A 20,793-nucleotide genomic window follows, 5' to 3' on the forward strand; every position below is an offset into this window, starting at 1 on the left:
GTGTATTTAAATTTATTTAAATATGGCAACTGTAAAAAAGTATAAAATTACAAAATTCATTCGTTGCTTCTCGGTTAAAGTTATAGTTTACAATTATGTTATACAACGATAAACTTATTTCCTGGTGAGTTATTTAACTAACCTAGGTGGTCATAGAACGTTAGGATAAAGTATAATTTACAAAAGGTGATGTATTTTATAATACTTACAAGTCTTTATATATATGATATATAAATCAATTCTGTAGGTGTACTTATATAATCTATCAATCGTAAATACATATAATTAGGTTTGTACACAAGAAGTCGTTAGTAAAAAGTTGAGAATTATATGCAACATATTTACAAAGATATAAACAATTTATAAACATACATAATAATTATTTTTTAAAAGAATATTCTAAAAAGACCATTAGAAGTCTGTAGTGAAATAAATCTTTTAAACACTGGTTACTTCAATTAATATCTCGATATCACATTTACTGCATAAATGGTAAATTCCATGTTTTTATAATCTAAGTGGTACTTTTATAGTAAATTTCCGCAATATAACTCAGCGGCTGAAGATAACAAAACAAAAAATAAAATTATAAAGACTGGTCAAACGTTCTAAATGATTCTAAATGTTAATAACAAAATCTTTTTAAAAATTAAGACTTATAGCATTGATGGTAAATGATTCTAGACAAACACGTATTAACGGTCATAAATTATGTACATTGTACAAAGTATAGATTTACTATTTCACAATATTTTCGTGGGTCACTGTCGCAAAAGTTAAAGGTCTAAAATCATTGTTCTTGCCCAAGTTCTTGAAGATGCAGTTTTTCTTCTTCCTCCTGTTGCAACAACTCTCGTTCAGCGGCGATTCTTGCATGTTGTTCAGCTATCACCCTAAAGAGTTGTGCGTGTTTCGCCGCTGCCGCTTTCACTGCTTCTGATTGCCGAGGTACTAAAGTTTCTGTTAATTAAAAGTTCGTTTTTAATAAAATATAAATTTACCAAGTGACCCACTCGATGACCTTGCATAATTTAAAGAACGGCGTCTTTCGAAATTATTGTGAAGTAAGAAATCCTAAGCAAATGATTGTTTTGAGGTTCCATAAAGTTTTTCATTTTAAACCAGCGAACCATATTACACTACCTTATCAAATAAAAATAATTCAATTCGATCTAGTCAATTTTTACATTTCGCTAGACACACAATTTTTGAAAAGTCAAGTCGGTCTTTTTTATGTGACCACCGGTTTGGAGGGCCGCGAAGAAACCAGCAAGACACTCAGCAGCTCCCCTTTTGAAGATCATAAAATAAATAACCAATTTGTGGGTCAGAACTATTATATTTTCACCCTTTTACTACACTCTGATATCTAGCATATCGACTCATAACGTTTTATAACTGACACAGGAAATAAGCCAGGAACAATGTTAAAAGAGGGACAAATCCGACAAAACAAAACCAAACAAAAAAAAAACAGCACAAAACAAATTACAAATTTATTGAGAAGGATCTACTTAAAGAAAAGCGGAAGAATATAGAATAGGAGAAGCTAAGGATAAGTTAAACATGCAAAAACTGAACGAACGAAAGGATAACGAAAGGAAAAATAAATTCTTTTCATGATAATTTAAATGATAAGGTTGCTAAGAAGCAGTCGGTTCTCAGTTCTTGTCTCGCATAAGTTAGAATAATGATTGTTAAATTTTAAACCGTTGATTTTGGAAAAGAGCGACTGCAGAGTTTCGTTCTCGGTAGAATCTCCGTTCCGAAATGAGTGTAGAGCTCCAACAGGAAAAAATTTCAGTCAAATTTTGATAATATCTTGAGTTCTTCTAATGTTTTTTTAACCTCAACTAGTTAATTTTTGAACAATGGAACCAACACGTTGCTGTTGGTATGAGGAAATTTCGACCTCATCAGTGTAGTTATAAGATCCTTTGAAAATCTCACCGTCTGGGAAAGGGTGTTGGGCGTGTTCTTCAGCGATCTTGGCGTATAGTTGGAAGTGTCTGTCCTTGGCTGCAGCTACTGATTCAGAGTCTGCCGGATGTTCAGGGGGCACGTCACTCAGTACTGGGTGGAATCCCTCCTTGTCGGCCACGTAGTCAACCGTACGGACCTTATGGCGAGGGTCTACATAGGAGAAGGTTCCTGAAATTGATTATTTAAGGAGTTGTTAAGGATATTTTGATATTAGAGGCTTTCGAAAGGGTTGTGATATTTTATTATACCAGGTTAAGGTGGAGTTCATAAGTGGTTGAGACTTCAGTTTTTTCTATCCGGAAATACGCTAACTCTTTGGAGATATGTATTAGTGATATAAACCATAGATAAAACACACATACAGTAAAATGGTTCCATATGTACTCACATTACTTAGATAGACCATTTTACTCTAGCTTTAAAGCAAAACGCCGTCAGAAATAAAACCATGAAGAGGCATTAAGAGAATTTCGTTTATGATGTATTCCACGGTAACCGTGCATTTTGCTTATATAAACAGTAATTAATCTCGGACCTAAATACTACTTAATTTATAAAAATTACACAATTACCTATACTATTAAATATAGCGACCCGTTGGGAATTCTTAGAGCTATGCTTGGAGTCTCTGAAGTTCTAGAGTTACCCATAAAGTACGGCATGTAGCACGGATAGTGAACAAGTCTGAGGAACTGGAGTGGCAACTCCACATTGGAAAGTAAAGTGTTGGTAGAGGGTCTATCAGCCCTGGGTGAACAGATGACAATTGCAGGGAGTCACTGTACACATGTGAAAGGACCGTGGAGTGTGAAAGTCCTTACTAAACCAGCCATGTACAGCAGTGAGCACCTTTCGGTTGATAATTATGATGGCGATGTTGATAATTTTATTCTTTTTTATTATAACACTCACACAGTCATTGAACCGTCGTAGTGTGAAGCAAGGTCTACCCTGCCGAATCCAGACTGCGGCCTTAGTGACGTCCAAGCGCCCAGCGACCGACTAATCACAATGCTTTTGATCGAACGCGCGCTTATGATTGGTTGGACTCCACATGGTTGGAGGTTTCGACCGTGGCTAGATACTACCCGTAACCCGACCAACAAAAACGTCCCGCTAACCATTCCAACACGATGTCGCTTATAAACCGATTAGCGGGATGGGTTTAATATAACTGTCATACTCCTTAACAGATTGGCCCGCTAGCATCTTAGACTGCATCATCATTTTCCCCCAGGTAAGATTACAGTCAAGGGCCAAGTTGTAGTGGAATAACAAAAAAATACATTTTGACCTGGCCTTAACGCTATTGGATATGACTCGTTTGTACGTACCTCTGACAACTCCGCTGCCATCGCTAACCTCCGCATGCTGTCTATCAGTGTGCCCTGGGTATCTTCCAGCAGTGTACGAGAAGGCGTAGGGTTTCGGCGGCGGAGGCTCCGTACTTATCTCTTCGAGGTGGGAGACATCGCAGCTGGAGAGCGCCACGCTCGATATGATGAGCAGCACTTTGACCAGCATCTGGAAATGGGAAATGAAAATTATAGCATTTTTCATGTGAAGCATTGTCACCATTTGGCAGTAAAATTAACCTGGATGCCGTTACGGCAAACGTCATGTGCCGTATTCAAGTGCAAAACCACTGACCTCTATTATAGTATACTAGCGTACTCAGCCCGCTTCGCCAGGCTAGATTTTGCTTTATTTTATTTAAACAATAAACTTACATCATTAAATTTTTAATTTAAGTCTCATAATATATTAAATTATTTATTTCTCGCCGTATTCATTCTCTTCTCGAGCGGGTGAAGATCATTATGTACACCCATGTACACCCAACAATAGAATATCATCATAGCAAATAAAAGCTGTATTGGACAGTTTCACAGTTCAAAAATAGGAGTGCTCCGATCGTCACCAAACTCGCCAGGTCAATCCGGAGATTCCCTGAAAGTTTCATTGAAATCGGTCCAGCCGTTTCGGAGCCTATACGGAACATACCCACTCACTTTCTCTTTTATACATATAGAAGATACGAGTAGATAGATAGTATAATAGAGGTCCTTGTGCAAAACGTAGAGGTACCTACGTATTTTATACTGGAACTAGTGTATTTGTTCGCTGAGGTATATTTTCACATTTATTTCGATGGACTATTTAAAAAAAAATAGTCTTTGGAGCAAACAGTCAATGTTAAAAAACGATTACATAAATCGAACCAAGCATGCAAAACAAAATGTTTAACTAAGAACTAAGGCCAACAATGGTTTTAAGTTTTAAGTTTAATTCTCTACCTTCTCGATTTCATAAACATCTCGTATTATGTGAATGGCTCATTCTTGTTCATAGTCGAACAATCTACTAGTGCATTTCTTGAAGAAGGTTATCTTCCTTTATAAAGAGTCTTATTAATGCAGTGTAATTAATCGTACATTTTGAAATCGGACTGTTATTTCCTGATTTTCACATAATCAACGTATAAACTCTTCGGTTTTACTTAGTTACTGTATAAGTTACTCTATATGTAACGAGTTTGAGCGCTGTACAGTACCTTTATCAAAACCGCGCCCAAAGAAGGCGATAATGGAATAGTTATCATCATCCTCTAGTCTGCTGAGCTCAACTCTCCTCTGTAGAAAAGAGTCCACCACAGCTTGTCCGCATTTGCTGATCGAATGTGGATTGGCGAAGATGAGATCTCTGGGGTTATAACCAGTACCATCCGAAGTCCGAAACACGGGAATGGATCACGTAATTTTATGTCTCCAGCCATTAGGCTGAAGTCATAAAATTACGTTAACCTAGTAACTAGTAAATTTCTTTGACAGAAAAACACCTTAATTTATAATCCCGTCCGGGAAATCGAAGTAGAACACGGTTACTAGACCTACAAGGCAGTTTTGAGAGTGAACAGCTTTAAGTACAAATCATAGATTGTTAATTACATTGCTCTTTATGCTCTCTCTCAGTGAGCAAGTAAAAATGCAACAATGTACAATTTGGTGTTGATTAGGTTTTTACTTAGTGGCTATTTGTATAGTAAAATGTTTAGCTATTTAGATATCTTTAACGTTGTGTCATAAAACAAGAGTCAGAAGATAAAAGCCTAATTTAATAATAAAAGATGTTACAAGTTGCCTCGTTAAGTGAGATCAAAGGAATGTAGATGGTGCTTCAAACTTGTTCGCACGACCTTTACGGTCGGTTGCGTCACACGCACTACCTACGTGCATGCGTTTTGACAACATAGGACAGTAATAATACTATTCTTTAGAAATGTCACAGTTGTAGAGAATTGTATATTTTAATATACTCTACTGCTATAATCTGCGAAAGCCAGACATATTGAGTTATATTTAATTTCTTTATTATTTATACGCAACTGAAGCTACTAAGAAGAGCAGACAGGTTTAGTTTTTCAACTTTGCCTTGGTCATGATCTTACCTCACATAAAATATTAGCATTGAAACTGATTTCTACTAGTCAACTGTGTTGATATTTTCCTTGAGTGGTTGTAAAAAATAGAGGTTCAATATTTTGAATACTTCATTTATCCTTAATAAAATTATCTAAGAACTATAAAATTAGAGCCTTAAGCTATATTAATCTTTAAATTTGAGTACCGATTTGGAAAATAATTTTTCGATTTTATATCATCTGTTGTACCCAAATCTCAAACTAAACAAGATTGACAGACCTAGAAGTAATGATGACCTTTTCACAATATTTCTTAAGAAAAAGTATGGAATTACTTTTAGAGCTGTAAGTGTATAAGCTTTATGTGCAACACATTTATTCTGTAACCACTGTCCGTTGCGAATCTATAATGTTTTTTAAATTACTTTTCATGTTAGCACTATGCTTAATCAGCTTCGGCTGTTTAGATTTAAGTTTTACATACAAATTTCAAACCCCAAATTTCTCTCCTTAGGAGATGAATTTTCAAAATCCTTAGTGGCCGCCTTCATTTTAATATCTATATGAAAAAATTTCAGCACAAGCAATCCAGAGATTTGAGTTGTGAGTTGATAGATCAGTCAGACATATACGAGACTTGTTTATTATCTGTATATATATACAGATAATAAACAAGTCACATCATAAAGTCATCGCTGAGCTAGATCGATTGCATACTTTTAGTCACTGCCCACAAGAGTCTTACTACCATGTCAGCCTAATAAAATAAAATCGATTTGTTTTTGAAGTAAGGACATTAAAAGCAGCAAACTTTGAAAAAAAGTACTCTATGAACGTTTTTAAAAGAATTATCTCAATAATTTAGAATAGGGTATAAAAGTTTGAAAGAAAAAATGCGTATTGCTGGACAAATACGTAACCGCGAGTTAAAAATAAATCTACATGTTTTGCTTAACAATGTACTATCTAATAAAGTATGCGTTTTATCCATATTTTTAAAACATTCTTTATATATATGTATCTATAATTTAATGCTAATTTGTTCAACAGTCGTGAGTCGAGTCGGGATCTCCGTTCTTCGTTATTCATGGTCACACTTGATATATAGTAATCAATAGGTTCAAACGGATAAGTTCACGACTATAAAGTAATTACTAATTTATCTCCGGATCTGAAGTAAGAAACGTACTTGTAATATGTTAGTGCAATAAAATTTAACGGACACAAACGTTTATGTAAATACGTATGTGCAGGAAACTAAAACAGAATGCTTAGATTTTATTTGAATTTGTTTGGCCTCACAGACTTTTGTAATAAACTTTAATATAAACCTATCCGATATCAGGTCTTTTGAGTTCTTCATTGTGTTATTGGACCGTTTGTAACCAGGTTGCTCTTCTAATAATTTAAAATGACATTGTGAAATGGTGATGACAAAAAAAAAACCCGGCTAAGTTTGTTGTGGGCTTCTTCTTAGACCAGGACGCGTTTGGAACCCTCGTAGCTTTAGTTTTAAGTTTACGAATGTGGTAATCGCCATCATCTCACTACCGTGTAATTCTTATGTACGCATCAAAAGTGCCACCTAAGGGCCTACTTGAATAAAGATATTTTTGACTTTGACTTTGACTTTGACTTTGACTTTGTAGGTGATTTACTATATGTTTTTGGAAATGGAATGTTATGTCATATTATGAATATTAGAAATTAAACCTACTTATTGCGCCCAGGGAGGATGAGTCAACAACTAAAAATAGAATACCAATTTAACACAATCGTACCTACCAAAACTATCATATAACCTACAGACTAACTTACAGAGAGATGTGTAGAGGTAACTGGTAACTATTATGTGTGTTTCTGTTGTACGCAAACAAAAAAAAGCAAAATCTAAATTTTCTTACTTGCCTCTTAAATGAGTTCTACTAAATTTATTTGTATAGGTTTAAATTCCTTATTATTTACATATAAAATTGCGCATCCGTGTGTTTATCGGTGTTATTAATTGCCCGGTTTTGCCTCGCTCTGACATCATATCATTACCTATTCAGTTTCTTTGCGACGCAACATAAGAATCACGATTAAAATATTTTTTTGCATAATTATTTATTTACGTTAATCTGTTTGTTTGTGATATCAATTATTTTGTTGGGGTAATTAAGCGCCAGCTTTTGTCTAAAGACATCTAGATTTATAATTTACAAAACCCCCGACTTTTAATATCGTGTACATTATTGTACTAGTCTAGCCCTTTCATTCTATACCAATGTTGAAAAAAAATTAAAAATGTAATTTGTCATTTTGTGGTGGCAGCCATCGTGGATTTGAACATTGTCATACTTTATAGTATTTTATTAGTCAAGCCCTAGATTTGATACCCATATTGAGGGAGTTGTAAAAAATATGTAAACCGGCATTTCGTAGCGGCGGCCATCTTGGACCGATTTTCACCAAACATAGCTAAAAACACTCCCGACTAATTCACCTTACAATCAACACAAAACAACAACTAAATCAAAATCGGTTCATCCATGCCTCAGCTACGATGCCACAGATATACACACACACGCACACACTCACAGCCATGTACAACTTATAGCACCCCGTTATTTTGCGTGGGGGGGTTAATAATATGTACCCACTAAGATATACATATTTTCTTGCTTTTCATAGAACGCGAGTTGCCGGGCTAAGAATGTATGTGGAATGACGTCAAAACTATTCAATGGAGCAATATTAGCGCAGCGCTAATGTCTACCATTTTAATTTCCAAAGTGCGAAAGTATGCAATTTGACATAACAGAGCTCGTTGTGCTCACCTTGACCGGCCACTGTCACTTTCCTCGGCTACTCTTGACCGACATCGAGCTTGGATTCGGTTACGAATTGCTCCACTTTTTATGGAATATGGCGCCAAGTAGGAAGGGCAGTCTAGTCCACAATGTGTCTGTAAGCATTGTTTCGGTTACACCCGCGTTAACTTTGGGTCGTAATTCGAAAACAGGGCCCCAAGTCTGTCTATAGTCTCAAACTTATTTTTTAATAGCACCACTTAATATTTTAATATCTAAGAATACAGAACAATTAACATGAACAATCTTTATTTAATATAAACTAGCTGACCCGTGCAACTTCGTTGCACCAAATAGGTTATTACCGGAACACACAAATAAAATGACATTTTCTAAAAATGAATCCTAGCTAGATCGATTTATCGCCCCCGAAACCCCCTGTATACTAAATTTCATGAAAATCGTTGGAGCCGATTCCGAGATTCCATTTATATATATACAAGAATTGCTCGTTTAAAGATATAAGATAATGAAATTTCTTTCATACGCTCCTTCTACTATACGCTCTAAATAATGAACTAATCGACTCGATTTTTGGCATAGACTTAGTTGAAAGGACGGAGGACACATGCTACTTTTCATCCCAGGGAAACAAACGTCTCCAACGGGATTAGTAAAAATACGTTATAAACGCGGAAGAACACGGGCGGGACAGTTTTTTATTATTTATATATATATTACTATATATATGTATATACATCTAAATATTTATTTTATTATTTTAATGTATTTTGTATATAATATAATATCTTCAAATTTTATTCTGTATTAGTATGCAGAATCTTGTTGATATTATTATTTATATATATATTACTATATATATGTATATACATCTAAATATTTATTTTATTATTTTAATGTATTTTGTATATAACATAATATCTTCAAATTTTATTCTGTATTAGTATGCAGAATCTTGTTGATATTTATATATTATATTGCATATTTTTGGTAGTAATAAAATCATCTTACTCACAGCTGGAAGAAGATATATTATACTTTTCTATGTTTTTTCCTTTTACGCTATTGGTTGCCTGGAAGAAATCTCTATGTAGCGATAAGGCCAGCAAATTGTACTCTCTTTATATGTATTTATATCTTTGTAACTACTTTTTTTTCTTTGGTGTACAATAAAAGTGTATTCATTCATTCATTCATTCATTATGGAGATAAGCTTTCCTTTTTACACTTTATGTACCTATCATATATTCACATATATTTTTAAATCGATTCACCAAGAAATTGATGAAAAACAATCACGCTGGGATTTTACAGTAAAAAATATTTTATGTAGGTACTATTTTAAACAAGTTGTTAAAGCCTTTTTACGTTGAAATCCAGTGAGCTATCTATCTTTTTATCCGGCTATACTAGAAATTATACGTAAGCAGCAAGTAACAAGATAAATAATTATTTGCAAGGAAACTGTTTGTTTAAGACACAATTAAAATGAATGGTTGAAAAATGTGTATTGTACTCGTAACATGGCAATGTAGAGCACTGCTTCACAATTACTACCTATTAGGCATTGAGTAACAAAACTAACATAGATTAAAACTAAAGACTTTATTGATGATGAAATATCTGAATAGAACAATCTTGTATGATCTCGAGCATTTACCTATCGTTTGAGTTAGGTGAGTACAGAGTGGATTATGATCTGCAATCAATGCCGATATTTACTGTAACAAGTAGGAATGTTGAAGTTACGTAAAAATGTAGTTATAATTTATTTAGAAATATTGCCTCGGGATTTCCAGTTACTGCTTAGGTATCTACTATGTAATGAAACTGTCTTGAAGATATATAATTTGTATCATTTAGGAGTTTCTTAAAAGTTGCTGAAACATTATTGATATGTAAAACAATGTTAGGTAATCAAATCGGATACAATGATACAACTGAGTAAAATGCGATTAATATATTTATATGAGAAAAACGATTTTATTATTTTCATCATATCAACCTATGCTGGATGTATGCTTTTGAAGCTGAGCTGAGCGATGAGCGGTGTGGTGTTTTGTGGTAGGTCCCAGGTTCGATTCCGGGCAGGGGCATTTGGGAATATTTAATTTCTGAATGTCCTCTGGTCTGGACTGGTGGAAGGCTTCGGCCGTGGCTAGTTACCACCCTATCGACAAAAACGTGCCACTAAGCGATTTAGCGTTCCGGTATGATGTATGATTACTGCCATAACTCTAACAGGTTAGCGCGTTACCATCTTAGACTGCATCATCACTTATAAGGTGGGATTGCAGTGAAGGGTTGATAATAAGGAATATAAAAAACTTAGATTTTAGCTCTAATATTAAGGAAGAAGCTCCACCCGCTTATTTTTTTCATCTAATGCCTATAAAATTTTAATTTGTACAGACTAGGTGCTAAAAAACTTTTAATTATTTCTTAAAAAGAACAGAATCTTCGAAATTGGTTGATTCATAATTACCAAAAGTACCTATGTACGCACGTAAGAAGGCAAGGACATCCTCTCGCATAAAGGAAGACATTTTAGCGATAACAACCGGGAGGAACGTACCAACGTACCTAATCTTTGAGGTAACACTACCATCCATCTGAAAGAGCAACTTTTGTTTTGTTCGGAAAAATTCACTCTCATCTAATTATACTTAACGCACTTAAAAAAAAGCGTCCATTCTTCTCCTTTTTTGGAATTCGATTATGACCTTACGATGTCATATAAAAAAATATACAAAATCTACCAATGTAATCATAAGTTTGAATAAAGAATTCGAAGTCTATTATTCCACCCACAACGTCACATAGTATGGCAACATTATAAAGTCATCTATGCCATCTGGTATAACTTGGTGTTTGGGAGTTTAATTGCCGGTTAATTGCTTTGTAATTAAATCAATACTAATTATGATGAAAAAGTGTGTCTGTTGGTTTGTATATTTGACAAAGTCAAAGTCAAAGTCAAAAATATCTTTATTAAAGTATAGTGCCCATTGGTGGCACTTTTGATGCGTACATAATAATTACACGGTAGTGAGATGATGGCGATAACCACATTCGTAAACTTAAAACGAAAGCTACGAGGGTTCCAAACGCGTCCTGGTCTAAGAAGAAGCCCACAACAATCTTAGCCGGGTGTTTTTTTTTTTTATCACTATCTCACAATATCATTTAAAAATTATTAGATGAGCAACCTGGTTAGAGCAATAATTCACACCCAAGCTTTTTTATCGATTACGTGGTCCTTTATACTATAATAGGATGATCCTTTATACTAAAATTTGTTTATTTTATATTATACCCGGCTCAACAGCTGAGCTGATCTTGATGAAATTCAACAGAAATATATAAAGACGTGAGCTCTTTATTTAGGATTCGGCCGTGGCTAGTCACCACCTTCTCGACATGCACATGTAAGTGAACGATTTAGCCAAGGAAAAGACCTTAGGGGTATGGGTTGAATTTATATGTCATATCTATGACAGGTTAGCCATCGCTTACTTAGTAGTTCACGTTACTTCCAGAACTCCTAGGCTACAGAGATTTCTATAAAACGTGCAATGGTAGGTTGTGTATACAGTGGCGTGCACTGGATTTCCTACCAGGGTATGCGTACAGGAGTAAATTGCATGAAACGGCTTAAATTCTCCTCTTATACGAGTTATATATAAATTTCAGGGTATGCAGTGCTTTTGTGCATGTATGAAGTGCACGCCACTGTGTGTATATATAATATATAAATTTTAATTGCTACAGGATCCTATCTTTTATGTAGAAACTCAATATTTACAATATAGATTATAAAATTAATAAAGAAATATTTATTTATACTACAACAATACATCGCCATCTAGTCCCAAAGTAAACGTGGCCTGTGTTATGGGTACCAAGATGACGAACAATTAATGAGTTCCCAATGGAATTTTTAAAACACTGGTTTATGTTTTCGAGTACTCGATAAAATTAACCAGTAGCCATACATCATAAAGGAGTAGATCGCTTAAAGCGATAAGATCGCCTTTGCGCATCTTATAAATATATTTTTATTGTTTTGTTATTTCTTGTTTTCGCTTTTAATTTGTGCAATAAAGACTATGTATCCATCTATCTATCATTAGTAGTAGTCATCGAAAGATCTATATCAATATACAAGACTGTAAAGTGACCATCGCTTTCTGATAGCGAAACTATGTAGACCGACACAAAAACTATACAAGACTGATCAATAAACAATTGATTTCAAAGATTAATACTTACATAATATTGCAACTATCAATAACAGTAGGTAGGTATTACGTGTAATGAGATTCAGGTAAAAGATTGGGCTTTCGGAAATCAGCGGTAAAGAATTCTGCACATTCATGACAGTTACTGAATGCTTTTTGTTTTAATCTTGATAACTAATATTATATCGATAAAGAATTAATGTATTGTTAGTCGAGACTGTACCTAACTGACTTATATTATATGATACACTCTCAATTTAATACGCCTTCTTGTTAATAAAACTAACGTAAGTATGTAAGTGATATATCAAAAGTAATTGGTGTAATTTATAATTTCTTCAATCTTTACACTCCACCCCAAACAGATCTTCGGCAATGTACCCTCCTGCTTTTCGCGGAGTATAGAAAATTAAGCTTAATTTTCATAATACGAGTATATCATGGAATTCAGCAAAGTAACGCATGCTTCTATCCAATATTTACTAGTAAGTTGATACAAATGTATGCAAATAATTTATAAAACTTTAGTTATGCTGTCTTTAAAAAAATGTTTGAAAAATTTCGCGTTTGATTTAATTATGTCCCAGTGCGACTCACGCTTGACCGGTTGTTATTCGGTAGTAGCATTTAGTTCCTACATATGGAGGTAGTATTGTTGACAGAGCGCAGCTCGAGCTGTTACTCTACTAGCTGGATCTTTTTGGAAATACTAAAAATCCATTGTTCGTCTCGAGGATGCAAGCTTATAGATATCTCAATGCAAATTTCAACAAGATCAATGTTTTGGTTGTGCTGAACACAGGTAATATACAAACAAACAGATAAATGTAAGCTTTTATAATATTATGTATGGATAGAGCTTGTTCAATCTGTTTACAAAGTACAAATACCGCCGTAAGGCAGTTTATTTACGGAAGATTACTGCGCCACCTACAAGCAGTAGGTATTAGGTGTTGTGATGAATCATTTGCTTGCTTAGTAATGCGGCGCTTAAATTTTGATAGCCAAACTATTTGTCCTTCACAAACAAAAGACGGCCAAGCCGTATATAAATCCCACGAACTGCCATGTGGTGACGGCAGTTAAAACACAGTTCTCACCACCCCTGCTTTTCTCAGGTGTCATACAAGCGTTCTCTAAGCTACAACTAACATCTACTAACGATCACCAAACTGTCTGCCCAGAATGGTCACTATGGGAAAAACCTCCCGTAAAGAGAGGACTGTTAGAGGCTATTCATGAAAACAAAATAAGTAACATAGCAAATCCCATCAGGATTGCGACCATGCGGTCTTTAGTCGTAAGAAATATCTTTTGTTTTATTCGTCTACAATTTAGCCCTTTGCTGATATCTCACCTGGTGGTAAGTATTGATGCAGTCTAAGATCGTAGCGGGCTAACCTGCAGGGTGTATGGAATTTTGTCTACCTTCCTCGCGCTGTGCTGAATGAACGCTGTAGTCTTACGAGTGGGAAGATCCGGGTTTGACCCACAGTAGGGCAATTTGAGTATTTATAATTTCTGATTTTTCTTTGGTGTAGTCTGGTGGGACCCTTTTAGGGCCGCTAGTCACCACCCTACAAAGCCATTCCTCTAACAGGTTAGCCGAAACCTAACTTTAAATGGAAAAAAAACCCCTAATCGTTTTCTACAAAGACATTCTTTTTGAAATGAACATAATGCAATATCAATTCCGCTGAAAATATAGATCAATCAAATGAAAGTGTACATCACAATGTGTATGAGTAGTGTTGCGCCACGCACGTTGCCCAACGCGTTACTCAACCCAACGTCACGGCTCACAACACATTTTCACATCACTACTTACTTGCACTATGAAAGATTGTTTTTATTGACGGCCTTGTATTTGAACTAATGGTGTGTATGCATCACATAAGTACAATATGTGTACCTGCAATACAATACTGGTATTATAAGACTGCGTTTTCATTAAAGACGTGCAATTCGGTAAAGAGTGAACGATTTCAAAGCTAGGCTATGCAACTATGTAAGACAACTAAGACTGTGGGTCGGACACCCCACTACAGGACACGGGTGTCCTCCCAGATTAAGGTTTATCGAATTAGGATCGGATATATTCGGAACTAATAAGATAGCACATCATCGTTCAATTTTTCACCTGTGATGATCACCGGTGATGATGATGAAACTATGTAACCATGTTAGATGTGTCCACATACTAAGCTCCCATCTTTATCTCAAAGGTTGATACAAGAGGGTACATTTTGGTATTATATGTAAATCTAACAATTGAATTGGAGCCTGTCCTAAATAGAACTCGACTACTTATATTATAATTTGACTTATAATCTCTGAAAAATTAGCTTCATCGAACACGTTACCTGCTTACCTGAGCTAAGCTATGGAAATTATTGGTTGATATTATATACAGCTTTACCCTTAGATACCCAGCAAACAAAAAGTAAAGTAAGCAGATCGCAAAGCCAAAGTTATTTTACGAAACTATAGCTATGTCGATGTTTACTACACAAGTGATAAAAAAAGTAAAAAAAAGTCACCGTGCTATACTATCATCAACGTCATTATCAAGTGATATTTTAATCACAATAAGATTTGTAATATCGTTATTGTTGAATCGTTTAAAAGTGTCAAAACACTAACACAATAGCTTGCAGCGTCTTCCATGCTTCCTAGCCCGGAAAATCAAGCAATTGCCAAAACCCGAAATAAACGCGGTAAAGGATAAAAGTCAAAGTAAAATATTACTTTATTAAAATAGGCCCGGCCCTTAGGTGGCACTTTTCATACGTAAATTACATAAAAAATGTGTACATGGTAATGAAACGATGGCTTTCTTTACAACATTTGTAAACTTGAAACTAAAGCTAAGGGGGTTCCAAGTGCTCCCTGCACGACTAGCATGGGCAGGAGACAATTATATCCCCGGGGAAAGGATAAAAACTTCTACTGCCACAGCTTTATCAACTCTGAGAGCACTGGCGCACAAGCGGAAATAATATCTAAATAAAATATGTGTAATAAAAAACAGGGATAAAGTTCTCGTATTAGCAGGTGGACACGGGGGATATAATCTAGCCCTGCTGGTGTAAGAAGAGCAATAATTATTACAAGCCTAGCCTTTACATACAGTGTATCAAATATCAGTTTAGATATTTTGACACAATTTTGCGTGACCTCCGCCAGAGGTATCTAATGTCTTGGTCAGATCATTACAATAACCCCCAAGCGGCAGTCATTCTAATTACTTCATAGCGTCTCAATGTCAAGTTCTCCTATTACTGTAACATTACGATTTTATGATCGAATCATTAAAATTGCAAGAGGAAAGGAATTGGAGAAGACTTTATGATTAATGAATTCTATGCGCACAAAACTGTGACTGAACTTTTTTTTACCTTTTTATACAGTTCAGTTCATCCTAAAGTAACTATAAATTTCCACTAAGCAAGCCTACGAACCATGGAATTTTTTAGACACATTGCCCACAGAAACTCAGACTAAACTATACTTAATTATACTGCACATAATATTTACTGGATTTTTAAACAATCACGCCAGAACAACTGAAAACATCTGGATGAAATTTCGAACACAGATAGTAAATTATAATATTAAAGTGAAAAATAGCACATAAACTATTTACATTTTATCCCGGAAATCCTGTTGATTATTTGAACGACAGCATAACCAAAGGGCCTTTTTAAAAGTTTTTAAGGGTCTTCTTGACTAAGCTTTCAGAGGCAGGTAATGAATGATTCATACCGTACCTCTTCTTAGCTTAACGATAAACTCAGAGAATTTAGCAATGTTAAATACCGTGGGAAACCGGAAACCCGAAATTTTGAGCTGACGAAATTGCTTTAAGTACTATTATTTAACGTCTTCAAGAACATTTGCAATATACTCGTAAAGTATAACTTGAAAAATAGAACTTGAAAAATTAAGGATGTTCACACAAACTTCCAGACTCCAAGTCGTCCGTCCGCTTTTTGTGTCTTATTATGTAAAAAATTCCAAGTTTCTTAAAACAAATTATTGTCGAACCAACCTGGTTTCTTCGTATTTCTTCTCACAATACACCAATTTTCTGGAAGAGATCGCTGAAGCAATGTTGCAAATGCAAGTAAGTATCAGTATTTGCAATACTTAATATTGTTTAGTCTGATTTATTTTAATGTATCTTACATTTGGTGTGTGCAAGGAAGAGTTGAATTAATCAATCAATTTTCATTGATATAAATTTAAAAAGCCAGACTTTCATATTTGCTTTCTTCGCTTGTTTACAGGTAAAACTAAGAAAAAAATCATTTCTTAGTAGGGTTCCTACACCTCAACCTCAAGGGTAGATATGTTTTCTAAAAAGTTCTTATTCCTATACATTAAGCCGATACTGTTAGTTTTGCTATTATCCTACATTAAGTCATAACTTATATTCTTCTTCCAATCATTTCTATCAATCTTCAACTCTATCTTCATATACGTTTATCCCCTTTCACACAATTATTCGCCCTTCTTTTCCTTATTTTTCCTTCCATTTGTCTATTTAACATTGTACATGACTATACCATGCCAGTCTATACTATCTCATATTTTCTTTCACTGGTAGTTACATCAAGTTCAATATAAGTAGTGCATCCATCGGATAATTCAGGAAATTCTATTTGCGTACTTATTAAAATTCTGTTCACGTTTGACTCCATTAGACTTGGCTGAGAGACAAATCGAAGTTTTGAAATGTTACGTAATAGTTTATCTACTTCGATATCAAAATGTTCTAATTATGAATTTGACAGCCATATTGAAATCGGGGCCATTTCGATACAGATAACAACTGAGATCTTGTCTTATTCTCACCTTATTTTAGGAAAAAATCACCTTTAAGCACCCGTTTGATCTATTATTATAAAATGTTGGTAGGATATGTGGATGTCAAGTGGCATTTGTATGGACAAACTAATCGTCTACCAAATAAAGATGACACAGCTGTTGGCTCAGACGTATTCAAAGTTCAAGCCGCAAGAAATAACGCTTTCATAACTAAATAATGATAAATTGTTTGCTTAAGCATCTGTCTCGGTGTAATACACTCAATTTGCGGTGTAATTTTTAACTGACTTCTGAAATCTGCAGAGGTTCTCAATTATTTATTACAAGTTGCTGCCCGCGACTTGGTATGCATGAAAATTTTGATGCGTATGTCTACGTTATTGTATGATCCCTGACCCTGAACTATATATTTTTTTTAATATTTCCATGTCTTGCACTGTAAATAACAAAAAATAAACATAGGCAGTAATTTCTATAGCACAACCAATTTCAATTTAATTGTTTAAATATATTAATATATGATTGTAATAGTATCGAAAGGTCAAGTGTACAACTAAATACTGCTACATCATGTGATACCTAAATAGTAGATTGTACAACAAGTGCAAAAGCAAGCAATTTTAACCTCAACTTTAATGGCTATTGTCGAGGTACAGGATAAAACGTTTTTATGACTGAGGGTCCACTCGGACACTAGGCTATCAACGCTTATAACATAGCGTACGTATCTACCTGCATATAATAATTACTTATATTAGTACCTTCACAAGACGAGCATCCGTCGTGTTTTGTGGAATCGAATTGTGGTCTCTATTATTAAGGTCATTATGATACCGCTAACCTTCGAAGCGACCTTCAAAATATAATTGAAAATAGTTTGGCAGTAAGTAGGTATTTTAGTATTACCAATAACACCTACTACTTAAATCTATATCTCAGCAACTTTCATCTGGGCCAAATAGGCGCGAGTCGGTTTATTAACCTGCGCCTATTAGCTAAGATCTAGAAAATTTTGTTACAGAATGATATTATACCGAAGTTATATTTTTTTCCACTACTCTGTCATGATTTGCAATTAACAAAGAGAAAATGGAAATGCAATGTATGTTCTGAAGTTTAGTTAGTGGTTTAGGATTATTAAAAATATAAATAATTTGAAAAAACGTATTCTCCTATATCATGTCTGACGAAGTTATTTTCGCGGAGGAACCAGAGGTACCGACAAAGCTCAACGAGTCGCGAAGCTGAAGTGGCAATGAACGGGGCGGCACATAGTTTGGAGAACCGATGGACGTCGGGGTTCCATGGTGCTGAAATGGCAACCTCGCACCTGTAAACGCAGAGTTGATAGACCCCGACGACGTCGACAGATGATATCCAACGAATCGCAGAAAGCCCCGCTAGACCAGGGATTTCCAAGTAAAAAGGTAAAAGGCCGAGTTAATTCCCTACAAAGGACCTATGTCCAGCAGTGGACTCCATTGCATGACATGACAATGATGATATAATAATTCCGTAATACTGAAGGTAGGAAGTTAAATAACTTGTTAAATGATAGAAGTCACTAACATTTTATAAATAGCTACCTAAATTTCAATATACTTATACGAATAAGTATGTTTAGGTATCGTGCTTTTGGTTTATCAATAATAACAAGAAAATGACGTTAGGATTTAGATGGAAGAAATAAAATCATCGTTCAGCAAATATGACCTTGCCGAAGAACCGGAATAAAATGCTAAGTAGGGTCGAAAATCGTTTATATCACATCATTTAGGTTCTATTTAAAGATGAAGTGAATAAAAATCGATACTAAGAAATATGTATGTAATATTATCTGAAAACATAAAATTACTCACAAGCATTGATATTCAATTTATAATAGAACACAATTTAATTTTAAGTTAATACCTAGTTGCAAAAAATATCTTTGCATTGGTTTCCTGAGACCCGGCTTGATTCTTAATAAACTGCCACAGTTTCCCTGATTGAAAATATAATTCTCTCCTACTAAGTATTATCATTTGTTAAACGTTTTAAGGTTTTATAAAAAAATCAGTGAAACCGATTGTTTTATTTATATTTCTAAAAAGTTTCTTCCTTGAGTAACTACTTACGTCGTTATTAAGGGGATTGATGTTATATAGTTAAGTATGTTTCAAATGTCTACAACATCGATTTACTTAACAAATTGTTCCCAACTAATACAAACAGACAAAACTTTTCACGTTTATAATATTGGTATGGTAGATATTGAGAAACACTGTTACGGATTTTTATTGCAAGTTCGTGCTATTTGACAAGATTTTATAATACATATTTTGTATAATATGCTTCGCATTTTACATACCTTATAGTAAAATATCTAATCTATATAACCTGTTTATGTAAAATTATCCTTATAAAATTTAGAAATGAGAAAGTGAATCAGTTTGTTAAATGGTCACCTACATTCGGACCAACCACTGCAAGTACCTTGGTGGAATTTGGCAATAACAATCCAATATTTGGTATTTGGTACCTGGGGGAATGAATAAAAAGTGCATAGATAAAAATTTATTTTTATCTATGCACGATTGCACATCAGAAAATTTTATCACATCAAAATTAATCACAGAGATAACTTGCATCTTGGAGACCGACATGGGATACTTTTGATCAAAGGAAAAATTTTAGATTCCAATGAAGTTAAAAAAAGTCATACAAGGACCAGGAAATAGCTATTATTTAATATGATAAATAATGGGGAGCTGTTATTTAATATAATAATTTAGTTACGTCTTGTCTTTAACTGCCAATACATTTAAAGACAAGACGTAACTAAATTTAACTTTAAATTTCTTCCCTCTGAAAATTGTTAAACTACCCTTTATGCGACAGCATATAGCTTCTAGCTAAAGGAAAAATAATACTACACACTTTTATGGCATTTGGCCGTAGTAGCTTACTTTGGACAAGCGTGAAATGAGACAAACTTTACCAGCAAATGTAAATTAAAATCTTATCGCAATAATTTTTATCATAAACGACAAAATAATGCTTGAAATATATCCTATCCCCAATTCAGACACCAGCATTCTGAAATTTTGAATTTTAAGGTATACGAAGTGGGAATGCTTCATAACTTAACTTGAATTTAGAAGTCTGCTTAGATTTGGCAAGGGATCTTGGCTACGACAGCTAGAAAGCTGTTGATTCCATAAGACCGTTTCCGCAATTTTAATAGAAACAACTCTATTTTTGCACAATTAATAACCTTGCCTAAAATCTATATACTTTATTTGACCTACTCAAACACACTGGCTTTTTACTTGTATAACAATACGTAACGCAGTAAAATTACAAAGAAACTTATAAAAATCGAATTAATTTACGAACAAAATAATACTTAGGTAGAGTCAATGAAGTAAAAAACTCACCTTAAATCCGAAGGCAGTAACCGCTAGCGAGCGTCACTTCTAACTGAAGGTAAACCGGTCATGAACGAGTGAACGCCTGTTGAAAA

At 34.5% G+C, this 20,793-nt stretch overlaps 1 protein-coding gene across 2 annotated transcripts; it reads right to left on the reverse strand.

Annotated features, from left to right (window-relative positions):
• Nucleotides 1–11: 11 nt before the first annotated feature.
• On the reverse strand, nt 12–20,793 carry LOC120628393 (cuticle protein 16.8-like). 2 transcript variants are annotated; one of them, XM_039896746.1, is made up of 4 exons: nt 20,708–20,793; nt 3,318–3,507; nt 1,951–2,151; nt 12–960 (listed from the first exon to the last, which is right to left on the reverse strand). In XM_039896746.1, the coding sequence occupies exons 2-4, from the start codon at nt 3,505–3,507 to the stop codon at nt 791–793; spliced, it is 561 nt and encodes a 186-aa protein (XP_039752680.1). In that variant the 5' UTR covers nt 20,708–20,793; the 3' UTR covers nt 12–790. The 2 variants fall into 2 exon arrangements, with proteins under 2 accessions (XP_039752680.1, XP_039752681.1); XM_039896747.1 differs by lacking the exon at nt 20,708–20,793 and adding an exon at nt 8,224–8,328.

The sequence above is a fragment of the Pararge aegeria genome, chromosome 12 (assembly GCF_905163445.1).
Source record: "Pararge aegeria chromosome 12, ilParAegt1.1, whole genome shotgun sequence".
NCBI classification, from domain to species: Eukaryota; Metazoa; Arthropoda; class Insecta; order Lepidoptera; family Nymphalidae; genus Pararge; species Pararge aegeria.